General features: G+C 37.5%; 1 protein-coding gene across 4 annotated transcripts in view; it reads left to right on the top strand.

The window, feature by feature from the left end:
- USP48 (ubiquitin specific peptidase 48) overlaps positions 1-17751 on the top strand; it is a 70019-nt gene that overhangs the window by 14944 nt on the left and 37324 nt on the right. For 2 of the 4 annotated variants that reach the window (XM_053919996.2, XM_053919998.2), the window contains exons 3-11: positions 228-384; positions 4021-4148; positions 4466-4590; positions 5097-5205; positions 7410-7543; positions 8277-8359; positions 12158-12337; positions 15208-15333; positions 16508-16657. In XM_053919996.2, the coding sequence (XP_053775971.1) occupies positions 228-384; positions 4021-4148; positions 4466-4590; positions 5097-5205; positions 7410-7543; positions 8277-8359; positions 12158-12337; positions 15208-15333; positions 16508-16657 (1192 nt within the window). Of the gene's footprint in view, positions 1-227; positions 385-4020; positions 4149-4465; positions 4591-5096; positions 5206-7409; positions 7544-8276; positions 8360-12157; positions 12338-15204; positions 15334-16507; positions 16658-17751 lie in introns of all 4 variants that reach the window. The other 2 variants (XM_053919995.2, XM_053919997.2) reach the window with 1 other exon arrangement.

Below are 17751 nucleotides of genomic sequence, written 5' to 3'. Positions count from 1 at the left end.
TACACGACTAGGCGTCTCCTAACCTTTTCAGTCCTGTAGTCGACCCAGACAGGGCCTTCACCAGAGCGATGCCCTGCCCTTGGCCGAGAGGCTGAAGGTGCTGCACCGTGCTGGCTGAGACAGTTTCAATGACTTTTTAATCTGAAATTTAAAAAATAATGCTGTTTATAATATTTATATTTAAAGGAAGATTGGTTTTTCTAATGGTAAATTTTCTATTTTTGTAGAACTCATTCGTGGGTCTTACTAACCTTGGAGCTACTTGTTACGTCAACACATTTCTTCAAGTCTGGTTTCTGAACCTGGAGCTTCGGCAGGCGCTGTACTTATGTCAAAGTACCTGTAGCGACTACATGATGGGCGACGATACCCAGAAGGAGAAAGGTCAGTGGGGATGGTGTGGGCAGGGCTCACCTCTGAGTACACCACCAGCTAAGCTCACATCTGAACCAAACAAACAGAGGAAGAAAACTTACTTTCATGTGTTCCTTCTGCGCCAGGCATGGACCTAAGTCCTTTATGAACGTTGTCAGGATTCAAAATCACCTTTCTTTTCTTCTGTATTTTTATCCTTTATGTACAAAATGGCAAGTATTCTCATGTAGTTTACAGTTACAGTTTCTCTCAGTAGTACGCTGTGATTGTAGTCCATTATTTTCTAGTGATTGATGAAAATCTGTCAACAAAGCAGACAAGGTTACTCTTCTGCCTAGTTTTTTACACTGAAGTATTTATTAAAATAGGCTGACTTAGGAGATAACCTCCTAAAATTAAGATTAAATTCACTAACTTTGGCAAAGTTAGCCACTAATGTGCAAATTTAGACAGATTCAGTTTCAGGCTGTTTCTACTGGAATTAATTGTTTTATTTTATTTTTTTAAGATTTTATTTATTTGAGGAGAGGGGGAGGGAGGGAGAAAGAGAGGGAGAGAAACATCAGTGTCAGAGAGAAACATTGATTAGTTGCCTCTTGTACGCGCCCGGACTGGGGGACTAGGGACTGAAGCCACAACCCAGGCATGTGCCCTGACCAGGAAGTGAGTGTCTACTTGGTTGTTTTCCTGCACAGAATGTGGCTTGTTATCCTAGTTGGTACTAGTTTGTTTTTGAGAAATTGTTCTCTTTGAGATGGTACTTTCATGGAAGAAACCAGATTTTTCTCTTTCTCAAAGTTGGGGGGGTTGGGGGGTGGAGGGAAGTGAGTGTCTAAGGTTACATAGGTTTGGGAGCTCCAAGTGGGGAACTTTTGACTCTTGCTTTCATCTGTGAATCCGGTGCTGTTTTTTATGATCCGATGGGGACACAGTGCTACTGTCTTTGACTCAGAGTGAGGAAAGCTGGGGTTCGAAGCCCCACGTCTTGCTGCCCTTCAGCAGTGGTGATGCTTGAGAGTCTTGGGCCGTGTCTGCGGTAATCTCTGCCTCACGGTGCTCACACGCCCTTCAGTTTCTTTCCACAGAGCTTTACTTCGAGAGTTCTGGATATTTAAATCTAGGTAGACAGCGTATTGAATATTTAAGGTAATAGTGTATGTAAAGGAGGAGTCCTGTAAAATGGATCATTTTAAAAACTTTTGACATTGTTTTGCTGAAGTATAAATTTACCTGTCAAATAACAAGTGAAAACTAAATTTCCATTTTATAAAATGATGCACCGTGGGCAGAATTCTTTGGGTATTGTGGCTTTAATGTATATCTTCAAGGATTTTTAATGATTTTCTAAGCACATACATTTTAGTGTTTCACTGAAGTTCTTCACCTTGTTCTGTAATAAGAGTGTCCCGTTTCTGGTGTTGTCTCAACCGGCGCAGTGCAGTGCACATAGTAGAAAGGGTTTATATTGGGAACGGTGGGGTCTGAGTTCTGTTCCCAGCTATTTTACATGTAAGAAAACCAGGGGGTATAGTAATTTAAGATCTTAGGCAGTATCCAGCCTGTAAAATAAGAGTTGGAGTAGATACAGACTTATTTAAATAGTGTTTAACCGCCTGCAAAGCCCTGCACCCCAGGAAGTAAGATTTTTATCTTTATTTTGCAAATGAATATTGATTTCCTGAAAGTCACGGTTTTGGTATTGGGTTGGCCAAAAAACCTGTTTAGTTTTTTCCATAAAATAAAAGACACTTAAAAAAAGAATTTATTTATGTATTTTCAGAGAGAGAGAGAAAGGGAGGGATAAAGAGGGGGAGAGAAACATCAGTCAGTTGCCTCTCGCATGTTCTCAGCTGGGGACCTGGCCTGCAACCCAGGCATGTGTCCTGACTGGGAATCAAAGGCAACCTTCCAGTTTGCAGGTCAACACTCAGTCCACTGAACCACACCAGTCAGGGCTAAAAGAAAAAAATGTTATTTTCACCAACAACTTTATTGACTTGGATATTTTGAGTGTGCCGGCTGTCTTCCATGTGGTATAACGTTGATTGCTCTCAGTTCATGTCTCTATTTGATCTCTATCAACTTCAGCTGGTCTGCCTGACCGTGGAGCATCATCCGGAGAGGAATCTCCAGTGCAAAGCTTTGCAGACCACTTTGGATTAGTCACACAGCACCTTCTCCATACACTGTACAAATCTTTTTCTTGCGTTTCAGTTGCGTTTTTACCTTTCTTGAAATAATAAAGTATACTATACCAATAATGTTAATATTTTTCTTCCATCTTCAATATTAAAATGGCTACACAAAAACTCACCAGTTTTGATTTTTTTTAAATGCACATTGACATGACAGCTGTCACAATACAATCTAACAAAATTGTTTTAAATGAAGTCAAAGACAACTAAGCACTACTAGAGACATCATATGGAAAAAACCAAATGAACTTTTTGGCCAACCAGTAATGAAGAGATAAACCATCAGGGTCCAATCAGGAGACAGAAACTGCATAATAATTTGAGCGGAGAAAGCATAGGGGATTATTAACTGGAAATTCAAGTAATGGGGGAGTTGGTTAGTAAGACTTAAACAGGGCTTGAAACAATACGGGAGTGGCAGCCACTACCCCTGGGGCTGAGATGCAGACCTCTTGGGAGAGAGCACTGCCGTGGCTCTCCATGCGTCCGAAATGTGCTGAGATGCCTCCGTGGGCGGGGTGGGCGGGCGGGATGTCGGGGCACGGGTGTCTCTGCTGTAAACCCTTCAAGGAGGTTCTGGGCCTGGGAACCCCTTTGTGAAGTCTGCTGAAAGGATGCCCAGAAGGTCATTCACAGGGTGGTCATTCAAGGGGAAGTGTCTCATGGTGTATTCCACTGTGAAGCACAGGAGGTGCTGAAGGAGGTTCCTGGCCACTTGTCGACTCCAGGAGCCTGGAGTCCACAGGAGCCTAGTGAGAGGAACAGCTGCCCTCTCCTCTCCAGTGCCCCTACTGATAAGACAACCCCGAACTATCTGGCAAAGGGGAAACATTTGCAGAGCTCGTCTCTGTTATCACAGAGCAGGCTAAGAAGGGTGGGTTTAGAGCTAAAAGGTAATAAATTGATAACTGGCACAGAAGATAATACTGAAGTATTTTAAGGTCCCCGAGATTTATGCATCTGAGTTGCATACCTTCCCTTAACTCATTAAAATTTGTAACTCAAAAAATTCTAGGATTTTTAACAGCAAAATCTTTATGCAAGCTGGAATCTCTATGCTTGAGATTCCTGTCCCTTGCTCTGTTTGTGGCAGGTCCTCATGAATGAGATTTCATGAAAGTATTTGGCCATCTTATATGAATGGTAAATAAGTATTTTTATTTTCGGAATGAATGTTCCGGTGTGTTTTGACATTTAGAAACCAGTCACAATTGGGATTGTCGTACTGTACATATGCCCTCTTGCTTTTATGGGAGGTATATAGACAGCTATGGCTGCCTCATTACTTCCAAAAGACATGTGATTATTAATTTGTTTCTTTTGAAGTTTTAAAACTATTGCAAAATGCTATTACAGTTTGGATGTAAGGGTATTTAATTATGTTCTTATGTGAAGTGAAATACATTTTAAAAAGTAGCAGTTTTTAAAAAGTAAACATTTTTTAAAATAGATTATGAGCCTCAAACAATTTGTGAGCATCTCCAGTACTTGTTTGCCTTGTTGCAAAACAGTAACAGACGATACATTGATCCATCGGGATTTGTTAAAGCCTTGGGCTTGGACACGGGGCAACAGCAGGTAAGAACCTTTTATTTATTTTTAAATATAAAAAGGTATCCAAGCATTCCTTGAATGTTTACAGAAAGAAATAAAGTGAAATGCTTTCAAAAAATTATTTTATCTTGAATTAGAGTGTTTAGTTACTGTTCACTTTATTATACATTTTCCCTGATCTTATTTCTAAGAATTCTTACATGGGCATAAACTGATTCAACATTAGAGCCAAGTTCAAAGTACAAATAGTTTTGGGAATGTTTAACTTACTACTGTTTGTAGCAGAAGTTGAAAAGCAAGATATGATTTTTTTTTTTTATTAACCCGAACTTGTGTTGTAGGATGCCCAAGAATTTTCAAAGCTCTTTATGTCTCTTTTGGAAGATACTTTGTCTAAACAAAAGAATCCAGATGTGCGGAACATCGTCCAACAGCAGTTCTGTGGGGAGTATGCTTACGTAACTGTGTAAGTGTGTTGCAGCTTTTCAGAGATACACTTTATTCTGAGACAGTTGCTCAGATGTTATCTAATTTTTAATTCAGTTCCAAGTTACAGCTTCAGTGGGTTATCGTGGGACCTGAAATAGCTGCAGCAATCCATTGCCATGGGAACATGTAAACAACTGACTTGATAATTACAGTAGAACCCATCCAGGTGTTGGGAACTGTGTCTGATGGAGCTTTTGCCATTTATTTTATGGCTGCCGTGTTAGCTGAGAGAGGAAGATTGGAGCCAGCTAGAATACCAAGTAAATGTAAAATAACTCTAAAATTTTTTCCTAATTGTAAAATACATGGCCTCACCGATCACTTTCTGTATTTTATTTTCTAAATATATATGTAGTATGAACACTTTCTGTGAAAGAGAACTGAGGTAATAAATGCTTTGTCCATGTTTCTAGGATGTAAGACAATAGAACTTCATTGTTTTTCCCACTCTGATCTTAGTTTTATCACTCTGTTTTGTTATAGTTGCAATCAGTGTGGCAGAGAGTCTAAGCTTTTATCAAAGTTCTATGAACTGGAGTTAAATATCCAAGGCCACAAACAGTTAACAGATTGTATCTCGGAATTTTTGAAGGTATTCAATTTTGGTGTATATGTCGTTTTTCTCGTTAGTAGTTAAATACTATTTGGAATAGTTTTTTTTTAACTTAATGGATACATTTATTTCAGCATTTTCTATATATGAAGTGTCTGTTTATGTAATGATCTAGAAGAAACTTTGTAAATTGTAAAGTATTGAAGCAGGCTGCATCTTAAAGTAATTTTTGGCTACTTCAGGTTAACTGTACGTTATCTGTAAAGTTGTGTATGTGTAATAACTTACTGTGGGATTGGAGACAGTGGAGTATGTAAGGGAATCTAAGCTGTTACCATAAGGTTCATTTACCTTTTCGTTTAATGAGAACAAGAACACGTTGAATGTAGATAGTTTTTGCATCGGTGTGGTTATTCTTCAACCCTGCCACTCAATGTTTCTACTTTCTGTATATTTAGATTTATGTAGTGATGGAAGTGGTTTCCTTTTGTTCTGAGTGGGAAAGCTGCTAAAAGGAAACCTTTGTTTCAAGGAGGAATGGACATACAACATAGTAGATGAGCTTATTACAAAGCTTTCTTCAAATATTTTTGTACTTTCCTTACTCCTTTAGCACAACCATTAGCCCTCGGAAGCACTAGTTTATTGATTTCGTTCAGCCAAATATCGATTGAGTGCTTCCTGTGTTCAGGCCCTCTTTCAGCTGTCGGGGATCACTGTAGTGAGCAAAACAGACAAACCAATTTTGCCTTTAAGCAGCTTGTAGTGTAATGATGTTGGGCCCAGTGAGGTTCAGTAAAATAAATATAAGTAAATGTATAGAGTGTCGACTATAATAAGTGCTATGGAGAAAACTAAAGTGGGAAAGAAGGGTGGAGGTGAGAGGGGTGAGAGTGAGGTCGGTTGCAATTCGAAATAAAATGATAGAAGGTGATGCCGTGCAAGAATTGGGAGAAGAGTATTTTGGGTGGATGGAGTTCAGCGTAACTGAAGTGGGTAAACATGGGGAGAATGACCAGATGGAGTCGTAGAGCTGGCTGAGGACTGTTTCACACAGGGCCTGGTGGACCTCCACCAGGAGTCTGACTTCCGCTCTGAGCGAGGTGAGATGCCGTGTGAGTGCAGGCGTGATGTTGGCAGCATCTCTCGGGGGGCTCTCTTGAGAACAGGCAAGGGCAGGCGGGAGTTGATGGTGGCTCGGACCAGGGGTTAGCTGAAGATGTGATAAGTTGTGTTTGGACTTTAGATATATTTTCCAAGTAGAGCTGATAAAATTTGCAGATTGGATACGGAGAGAGAGAGAGGCATCAAGGATTACTGAGTTTGGCCTGAGCAACTGGAAAAATGGAGGTGCCATAATGAAATGTGAAGGACTACGGGAGGAGCAGGCTGGGGAGAGGATTTAGAAGTTTGCACTGGGGCATGTTGCATTTGAGAGGTACATAGTTGAGGGAGAAGTCTGGGCTGGATAAAATCACCAAGGCATGAGAGAGACAAGGACTAAAGACTGAGCCCTGGGACATTCAGACATTGAGAAATCAGGGAGATAGGAGCCGCTGGCAAAGGATGCTGAGGAGGAGGACTTGCCAGTGAGTTAAGAGGAAAACAGGTGAGTGTGGTATCCTGGCACCAAGTAAATAAAGTGGTGGTGCCAGTATTGTGTGACTTAAAGTAATCTATATCGAAAAGCTGTTACAGACACAAGAAGGAAAAACTGAAAAAGAAACCACCATTAGCTATGACATTGAAATACCCTGCACTCTTCTTCCAGCTTTCTCTCGTGAATGTGGTTCAGTAATTTTAATCGTGTGTGAGTGTCTATAAGTTTATATGTACATAGTTTTGTATTCTAATGCCCAGGTATAGTTTGCACCTGGTTCCACTGTTTTTAAATTAATTATGCTGCATCAAAATACATGTGATATTTCTTTTTAAAACTCACTTCATTACAATTCTGAAAAGTGGGATTATCAGGACAGAGGACCCCAAACAAGTATTTTAAAAATTACACCTTTTGGGAAGAGGCACATCAATTTTAAATCACTGTATACAAATTAATAAGGTTACTGCTAAGCAGTTCCTTTTATCTTACATGTCCTTTATTATTTAGAGTAGCCTGATTTTTAAACAGCCTGAATGGGAACTATTAAATAAAGTAAAATTATGCTTTACATCAGAGATTTGACCACTTTTTAAAAATCTTTCCATCTTCCAATTTTAAAAATACTCTTATTCCTTATCAGGAAGAAAGATTAGAAGGAGACAATCGATACTTCTGTGAGAACTGTCAAAGTAAGCAGAACGCAACAAGGAAGATCCGGCTGCTAAGTCTTCCCTGCACTCTAAACTTACAGCTAATGCGCTTTGTCTTTGACAGGTAAGTACGCGCAAGTGTGCGTGCTGCTCACTGTGGGCTACATGTGCAAGTAGTAGTGTGTGCTGCTCACTGTGGGCTAGATGTAAATGTGCACGTGGTAGTGTGTGCTGCTCAGTGTGGGCTGACGTGTACGGATTTTACCACAGACACAATAAAATGCTTATGTTTTGAAATGCTGGATTTGAGGATGAAAGTTATAGATGGAGCTTGTCATTTTGAAATGCTAGCATTCCGTGATTTTATCACAAAGTTCTTAAAGAAGCCAGCTATATAAAATTGAGAACTAGAACTGTAGATAGTCCTTATTTTTTAGTCTAAGAAATTATTGTAAAATGCGAAGGAAAGGCCAACATTAGGTAGGAACTGAATTACCTTGATACTCTGTGTCGTATGAGAAGTACATATTCTACTCATTACGGTACTCATTATGCACACACATTTCTTCTATAAAAAGCAGGAGCACCTGTGGTTTTCTTCTGTGATTAAATTAAAGCCTCTGGAAATAAGTGTTGTTTTGGGAATTAACAGTTTCAGTTCATACCTTTTAAGCATTTGATTTGTATTTCCCAATTCTAAGACTATTGTGTTTACTTACCACTGCACAGGTTTTTAAGCAGGATTGCTAACTGCAATCTATGTAGCTATGTTGAGTTTATTAAGCCAGCTGACAGAGCTTATACATTGTTTTATGATTATTTTAAATATAAATATAACTAGTTTTCCTCTTGGCTAGGCAAACTGGACATAAGAAAAAGCTGAATACCTACATCGGCTTCTCAGAGATTTTGGATATGGAGCCGTATGTGGAACACAAAGGTAACATTTTTGCTGAGCAGTGATCATTGCAGTGCACAGAGATGGGGACTTGTGATCTGCTTCTGATGATACAGGATAGGATACAGGGCAGTGCTACTACATTTTCTGCCTAATCTCTGCGAACAAAGGCTTTTTAGGGGAGCCAAGCTGTTACTTCCATTTCTGTGAGTAAACACATAACAAAGATTAGATGGTTCATTGATATCTGCATAATTAAGGGTATAAAAGAATAAAATGTGAAAAAGATATATCACTGTTCCCAAACCCATACTTGCTACCTTAGTGTCAATACCATACCTGTAATTCCTTATAAGAGTCTCTAAGCTGCCTCCATTCATGTCTTTTTTCTTTTAATATTTTATCAAAAACATTAGGTGGCATAATTCCAATATATATGTTGTAGTTCTTCTAATTCTGCATGTCTGTTACCACTGGTAAGTTCTAGGATGCTATGAGATACTTTCAGTACGAAACAATTTACTACTTTTTCTTTTTGTAGTCTTCACCTCACTAAACAGGGTGATTCTTATCGGAGAAAACAAACATCTTGCCCTTACTTGAAGGACTGTTTTACTTCCCTTTTAAGATTAATTGTACTGCTTATGAAAGTTTTGATGTAGAAATTATGTAATAAACTGTCTCTTTCCATAAAAAAAGGTTCTAGAGTCAGCTTACAACAGAAACAAGCCATAAAACAAACCATAAAACAAAACCTTAAAGAAATGATTGGGGAGGCTGGGGAGCGATGTGTTAAATACGTAAGCTTTAAAATGTTTGATACTCTCTCAGTACTGTGGTTTAAAATTTGCACCTCCCTAGAAGAAGGAAACTGCTCTCTATAGATTCCGCTGCTGGACTTTGTTACTGTTGAATTTGGCTGAACAAGTAAACCTAACTGTAATTCACTTTATGTAGTAGTTTTCTTCTTGCTTCCTTTGTTCTGGTAACTGTTCGAAATTAGAGATGTCTGCTAGTGAAGTGGTTTTTCGGGGGCTGGAAAATTAGGAGCTGTAAAATCAGCACATTTCTTGACGACTCTGTGTGGTTTTGAATAGTTCCTTTTGTGATTAAATTTGTTATATATTTGTCCTATTTATACTATAAAGAAAACAGAGGATATTTATCAAGTAGATTTTGATAGGTCAAAAAAATGCAGCAGGAATATTTATTTTTAGTGTTTTTGTTTACTAAACATAGTAAACTTAATTTTTAAGTAGCAAAATGAAAGTTGGCTTTAGAATTATTAGCTAGAACTGGTAAAAATTCATCCAGTAGTTTGTAGTTGCAGGCCTGCCTTTCACAGGCTGTTTTAATGCCTGCTATACAGATGTACTATCTTATATAGGTAGAATACTAAGAACAATTTTGTTGTAATTGCACGGGGTGCATTCTAGATAATTTGGAAGATTAAGAAAGCATGAAGAAGGGAAAAGGCACCTGTAATTCTATCACCCAGATAAGCAGTATTTATATTTTCTTATATTCTTATTTGTATGTGTCTGCACACACACATCCACACAACACTGAAGAGATGTGTCTCAAAGATTATCTGTTTTTAAAAGGAGAATTGACTGGTTTCTTTAAACAGTGAGCTTGCAGATATATAAAGATCTGCAGACTGATGGGTCCTCGTTCTTTGAACAGTTAGCACCCAGCTCTAACTGAACTCCTGCTGTATTTCTTGGGGACTTTAATATCCCTGTCAACCACTTCAAGAGTGTGGGACTGAATAAAATTCATAGAATTTTAAAATAAACCAGTTACATTTAAATTCAGTTATCGAAATACTAAAACAAATTTACAATTCAGTAATAGAGGTGCACTTTAAAGAACAGGTTCCAGTGGCCGATCAAAACGACCGTAATTCTTAAGATGATGAGTGTAGTTATCTTTTACCAGCAGCAATGGTAATGTGATACAAAACTTTTTGTAGTGTCCATTGGTAATGAAATCATAGTTACTACCAGTACTTCTAGGGCTTATTGTCATCATTAATAATTTAGGAAATACTATTAAGAACTCCTGTTGTAGATGAGTTCATGCATTTTAAGAATATTTTAAAATATTTTTATTTTACCCAATATTGTAAATTATCTTTAGTTGGAGCAGGTCAGGTGGGTTTTGGTCCAGCTATTAATCTGCATTGCTGTGTCCCCTCCCGAGCTGCAGTCAACTCCTTTGTGTCCTCTGTGCCTGAAAGAGTGTCCACCGTGTTTGCTCTCTGTTGAATGAGTGATTGGTTACACCTTGTGACTCACTCCTTAGTTTTAAGGAAATTACAGTGATGAAATAGTCAAATATACATGAAAAGATTTTTACTACAAAGATAGTAATTATTGTTTATAATGTCCCTAAAATGCTACCAATTTAAATGTTCAACAGTAAGGGAGTTGTCCAATATAATGTGGTACTTGTACGTAGCCATTATAAATAATTTTTAGAAGAGTATTTAATAATATGGAAAGATGTTAATGATATATTTGTTAGAAGAAAACCTGCAGGTTTCAATATTAACAGTCATTATGTCTGTTGTGGGATTGCTAATGAATTATTTTCTAATTTTTAATAATAAAACATGTAGTAGAAGTGATCTTTTGTGACATGTATATTATTTCCTCCCTCAAATTGACTTAAATTTAGAATCTTCAGAAGATTTTTTCAAACTTCAAAACACTTTTATCTAAAAATGTAAGTGTTCATTTGCTGTTATTTTTCTATATGGATAAAGCCTTCTCTTACATAAACCACTGACATAAGATACAGGCTGTGATTTGTAGGCTTTGTTTATTTAGAGTAGAACAGGAACTTAGCCATTGCCAAGTAGCTCATTTGGTTGGAGCATCTTCCTGATATTACAAGGTTGCGGGTTCGATTCCCTGTCAGGGCACATACAAGAATCGACCAATGAATGCATAAATAAGTGAAACAATAAATCAGTGTTTGCCCCCTCCCCTCTTCCTCGCTCTTTAAAATCAATAAATAAAAAAATTTTTTTTAAATAAAGTAGGAACTTAAAAATGCTTATGAAGAAATCTGAATGTAGAATTATTCTAGATTTCTGTTTTTAAAGATTTTATTTATTTATTTTTAGAGAGAGGGGAAGGGAAAGAAAGAAAAAGAGAGGGAGAGAAACATCAATGCGTGGTTGCCTCTCATGCTCCCCCTCCTGGGGACCTGGTCCACAACCCAGGTATGTGCCCTGATGGGGAATCAAACCAGTGACCCCGTGGTTTGCAGCCTAGCACTCAATCCACTGAGCCACATCTGCCAGGGCTTATTCTAGATTTTTAATGTTTTCTGTCCTGTCATTTCCAATTGTCTTGCCTACACATTTTAAAGGTAGGTTTTCTTAATGACTTACCTTCAGTTTTTTTCTAAAACATTCTCTTTATATAAACAATAGATTTTTACTTTTGCACTCATTTCTCAATGTGTATAATTAACTTTTTTAACAAGTTGGAGAATATGAACAGAATTTTCGTAAGTACATGACTCAGCCAGTTCATGCGGAAAGGCAAAGTATGATACAGAGTAGCTTTGTAATAACCCTGAGTACCCAGAATGCCATTGCTTTCCATCTGTATATTTTACTGAGGGAGTGGAGAGGTGATAATAGTGAGTACTCAAGCAGCTTTCTGTTATTTCGTAAGCTTAATTTTTTTTTTTAATCTTTAGTGACATGTTTTGAATTCTATCAGATGCGTGAAGAACTATATTCTTTATAAGTCAGGCTCGGGATACAAGAAGAAATATTGTTACGCAAACCTTTTTTCACTCTCTGCCGTTCTCCTCCTCTAGGTGGGTCCTACGTGTATGAGCTCAGTGCCGTCCTCATACACAGAGGAGTGAGTGCCTATTCTGGCCACTACATCGCCCACGTGAAAGACCCGCAGTCTGGTGAATGGTATAAGTTTAATGATGAAGACATAGAAAAGATGGAGGGGAAGAAATTACAACTAGGGATTGAGGAAGATCTAGGTAAAACCTTTAAGTTGTGAGTGCCCTTTTAAAATATAAATCTTTTTTTTTTTTTACCGGAAGTATTTGTGATAAGTTATTGTGGCCCCAGATTGTTACGGACTGTCAAGGATATTTGCATTTCTTAAACACACAAACTCTCTGAACCTCTTTCTATTAACAATGCTTGAAATTGTAAAAAGAAGTGATTTTGCTCCAGAGGTATTTTCCAATATGTCATGTCTGAAGGCAAATATTTAATTTTCAATTACCAGTTTTATTGTGGGAGAGAATGGTGAATATTAAGCTAGAAACAATGAACAGTAGATTTAACAAAGTTGGATGTGTTGTCCCTTTTGCTGGGGCAGGACATTTATTTTGGGGCAATGACGACAGCAAGGGAACTTTGCTCTGAGAACAGGGTTTGTTCCTCCTTGTTGAGTATATTACCCCACCTCCTGGGAGGAAGCTTTTTGCCATTTTGTAGTGATGAGATCTGCCTTAAAAAGAAGTTCCTGAAATAGTATCCAGTATGGAGCTCTCACCACCTTGGTTTTCTTAGGCCAAGATACACATTTATTCCCTGAAGAAGTGAACGGTACTTCCAGTAGGAGCCATCTTGGCTGAAGTTTTCATCACTGTCTTGTCCATATTTGTCACTTTGGGGCAAAGTTTGGACTATGGGATCTAAACAAAAGGAATTGGGAGTCGATGCGTGTCTCCTCCAACTCTTCTCTGTCAGTGGGTCAGAGCCCCTTTCTTTCCAAGGTGTCAGGGAGGAGCCTGGTGAGTGGGATTGGCTCTCAAAGCATATGGGTCGTCTTTCTACAGACACTCATGTGGTGGCTCTATTCTGGTGATACAGTGTGTTTTATTTTTAAATCACACTTAGGTGCTAGCAGTCTTGCCCCAACTTTATACTCAAGTTCTTAACATTTGCTTATATTTTTTCTTACTGTGATAGTCTTACTAGGAATGAAATTGACATGTAGTTTGAAATTGTAAGTCATTTAATTTTTGTTTTATTTGTTCTTCATTGAAGTGTATTTGATCTGTTTTATTTTTAGTCAGAGAATTGTAGGATTAAAAGCCTTGTTCAGGCTGTCCTACCTTCTACATATAGGTAATCCTAAATTTTAAATAGTTCAAGATAAAGGGACTCCACGCCTATCAGGATCCCATTCCAGTGTTTAATAACCTATTATATGCAGGTTACAGGGTAGCTTTCATTTGTTGTCTTTACCAAAAATAGAAAGTACTTCGTTAAGTTTCATTGTCATTCATTACTGTATTCTATTGTGAATTTTAATGAATCATTTTATCTTCCGTCTTACACAGAGAAATGAACATCTTAAATCTTAATACTTTTTAGTTAGAAATTACCAACCTCCTCTTTGCTATACATGCTCCTGAGATTTTTTTTAAAGGTTTTATTTATTTATTTTTAGAGAGAGGGAAAGGGAGGGAGATAGAGAAGGAGGGAAACATCAATGTGTGGTTGCATCTCACATGGTCCCCACTGAGGACCCGGCCTGCAACCCAGGCATGTGCCCCAACTGGGAATTGAACTGGCGACCCTTTGGTTCTCAGCCCTTGCTCATTCCACTGAGCTACACCAGCCAGGGCAGCTCCTGAGATTTTTAATTCCCTGTGACAGTGGTCCTCAAACATTTTTTGGTTACGTATTCTCTCTAAGAATATGGATAAAATTTATACTCCTCTCCACATTTTAAAATCCAACATTTTTAAGTCATATTTAAGTAGCTCTGACTAAAGTATTTTCTGACATATTATAAACAGTAAAACTCCAACATCAGTCTTCTAAGAGAATCCAAGTGAAATGAAGTAACATGGAGATTTGATACTCATTTCATTCTTGTCAAAGATAAGTGAACTGGTGCGTTTTGGGGTTTTTTTTTATAGCAAGACATTTTTAGTGCTTCCCTTTTCTCTTGTACTAGTATTTCTATTACACTGATCTTAAGAATTTTATTCTATAGAATATATTGTTTTCCATAACCATAAAGCTCAATAGTTAAAAAGTTCTTCTGGATTGCACTTTTTAAAACTTACAAATATTATGACATAATTAAACCAATTTAAGTATGTTATACATTTTAAAAATTAAACACAAAGAAATAACTTACTGTAAATACATCTTTTAATGACATGAGTGAGACTTTTTTTTGTTGCTGGGTTAGAGGTTATATCCTTTGTAAAGTGGGAGACAGATGACTGAGAAAGGAAAGGTGGAAACTATCAATGACACCTCAGCTTTGAGGCAGATCAGTTTTGAGAAAAGTACGTAGTGAATTGAAAGCCTGGTCTTTGATTTCCTCGGAACTATTCATGACCTCATACCCCTTGGGATATTACCCTGCAATAGGTACTCAAGCCCAATTTGAAGATCACTTTCATGGGATACACTTAACTTCATGGGAAGACATGTATATAGAACACTTAATGTTTCTGCTTACTACTTAATTCTTTCTGCTCATTAGCGTTTCTTTTTTTTTTTTAATGTGTCATTTTATTTCTTTGGATAATTACGTCTGGATTTATTTTTATAATTTAAGACCAACGTTAAAATAAAACTCAGAATAGTAGTACTTTTCCCCCCCAGGCTTGTCCTCATGAAAAACAGTACTTTCTTATCATCTTTTAACAATGGAATATGGCAGGCAAGTGGGAAGGTAGTAAACTGTTTAAAGATTCAACATCTATAGAGCCTGCTAAATTTGTGTTGTCTTTTAGTGTTTTTAGATCCAAGCTAAAGTATCTTGAACGTATATTTTAGGAATTGTTTTCTTGTGTTCCTCCCCACCCCCCATAAAAGAATGAACAAACTGTACTTTCTAATTTAGTCATCTTTTATTTCCCTACCTCAGCAGAACCTTCCAAGTCCCAGACACGTAAACCCAAGTGTGGCAAAGGAACTCACTGTTCTCGAAATGCGTACATGTTGGTTTATAGGCTACAGACTCAAGAAAAAACCAATACAACTGTTCAGGTACCAGGTGAGCAGTTTTCCAGGATTGCATAAGGCAAATACTTTAAACTACTATGCTCAAAGATCAATGGCAAGAACAGATTGCTTTTAATTGCTATTAATATGGGTTGATCGCGTATGCTAAATATTGGTAAAAGTAGATGCAATCACAGATTTTGCTTTAGTGAGTTTTTTTTTTAAGATTCTTTTTTTTTTTTAAGATTTATTTATTTTTAGAGAGAGGGGAAGAGAGTGAGAAAAAGAGGGAGAGAAACATCAGTGTATGGTTGCCTCTCTCGTGGCCCCCACTGGGGACCTGGCCTGCAACCCAGGCATGTGCCCTGACTGGGAATGGAACTGGCGACCCTTTGGTTCACAGCCCGCCACTCAATCCACTGAGTTACACCAACCAGGGCTTTAGTGAGTTTTTTAATTAAAGAACATTTTGTTTATTTTTTTACATTATTTTTATTGTATTTTTTCTATTACCATTTTACCCTCCCTATGCCCTCTTCCAGCTCTACCCATCCCCCGGCCCCCTAAAGTAGTGAATTGTTTTTTCTTTTTTTTTTTTTTAAAGATTTTGTTTATTCATTTGTAGAGAGATAGGAAGGGAGGGAGAGCCCTCTTTCTCTCTACAAACGAATAAATAAAATCTTTTTTAAAAAATTAAAGGCACCTTTAACAAAATTGTTCCACTGAACCCCCTTACTCCCTACCAAGAAAAGCAAAGGCAGTTTTTAAATATCCTTTAGGTCATCAAGACATATGTTTAGAGTGATTGGCTTTCTTTTGTTCAATTTGTAAAGTATTTGTGGGTTTAAATGAGTTATTTATAAATTTCCGAGATTTTAAAAAGGAAGGAAGCATTGCTGCTAGCCTTAGGCGTTCTTTAGTTGCCATTTTCCCTGGTACTGTTCTGTGCCCTGTGGCACCATCTGTTTTGAAGCTGTTTCTCTGAATCATTTGATGGCTCAGGATGGCTGATGCTGTCAGGGACATCCAGGTGGGGGAATCGCATTCCAGGGTCCGTCTTCAGTTTTACTTTTGTCTTCAGTTTGGGGGTCTCTAACAGAAGAGGAGACCTTAATAGGAAGCTGCCACCAAAATCTTAGCTAGTGTTTGATGTAATTTAGAGACCAGCATGGTTCTGTGTCTGAAAAGTGGATAAAGTTGGGTTTTTTTTTTCCTGTTTTGAATAGCCTTCCTTCAAGAGCTGGTAGATCGGGATAATTCCAAGTTTGAGGAGTGGTGTATTGAAATGGCTGAGATGCGTAAGCAAAGTGTGGATAAAGGCAAAGCAAAGCACGAAGAGGTTAAGGAGCTGTACCAAAGGTTACCTGCTGGAGCTGGTCTGTAAGATATTCTGGGACAGCACTGTTGCCATTGAGTTCCTTGTTTCTTTTATGTTCACAAACATGTATGAACTAACTTTCCCTTCCCTGTCTTCTAACCCACTAACGCCCGCTTATACACTATAAAATCGCAATGTAAACCAGCAATAACTTGATGTGTAGCATTCCATTTAACTTTCATTATCATGTACTTTTAAAAATGGGAAGCTCTTAATAAATTATAAGGTTTAGGTCAGCACTCTGCATATAAGACTCTTATAATAGATATTTCTATTTTGTGAGATATTAACTTGTTCCTAAAGAAAAATCTGATCAGATTCCTATGGAAGCAGCTGACCTATTCTGCTTTCTTGTATAATCTGTACCCTCAGACATTCTTTTATATGAGCACTACTTTTATGATACTATTAGATTACTTTGAAATTTAATACTAAATATGATGCTAAGACTGGGAAAGCATTCTGCTGACCTCTAATTTCTTAAGAATTGTCCCACATAATCCAGTTTATCCCTTTAATGTATATGTTAATACAAGTTTACCTAGTGCCTCAAAAAGGAAACAACTTTTTAAGGCTGATATGCCATTTGTAATAATATGCTGTCTTTGTCATTTCATAGACATGAATGCCCCCATACCCAATTTCTACTTAAAAAGGAGAGGCAATTTAATCCTCATTTTAGAAAATAAATATTCAAGCATAACTGTACTTGTGGTTTTTGTCTTTTTGATAATCTTAATTTTCTATTACTGCTATTAGCTGAAACAAAAGAAGAATATTAATTGCTAAATCTGGAGGAATAACTCTTAAAAGTTCTTTCTAAATGACATCTTAATTTGATTTTGACCTTTCTTTGTAATCTGTTACTGTCACTCTGTCCCAAGGGTTGGGATTATCCTAAAAAATTCAGACTGAACTTAATTTTACTGCATATGATTTGGAAATGAACATGTGATTCAAAGTTCTAAATTCATGAAATCTATTTTTTGAAACTTACTCAGTTTCCATTACTCACTGGACAAGATAAAAAGACTTACTGAGTCTAAAGTAAAATGTGGTTTGGAACCACTCTTTAAAACTGCATGGTCCAAA

Source organism: Desmodus rotundus, chromosome 3 (genome assembly GCF_022682495.2).
Source record: "Desmodus rotundus isolate HL8 chromosome 3, HLdesRot8A.1, whole genome shotgun sequence".
Lineage (NCBI taxonomy): Eukaryota > Metazoa > Chordata > Mammalia > Chiroptera > Phyllostomidae > Desmodus > Desmodus rotundus.
This window is presented reverse-complemented; position numbering and strand designations above follow the sequence as displayed.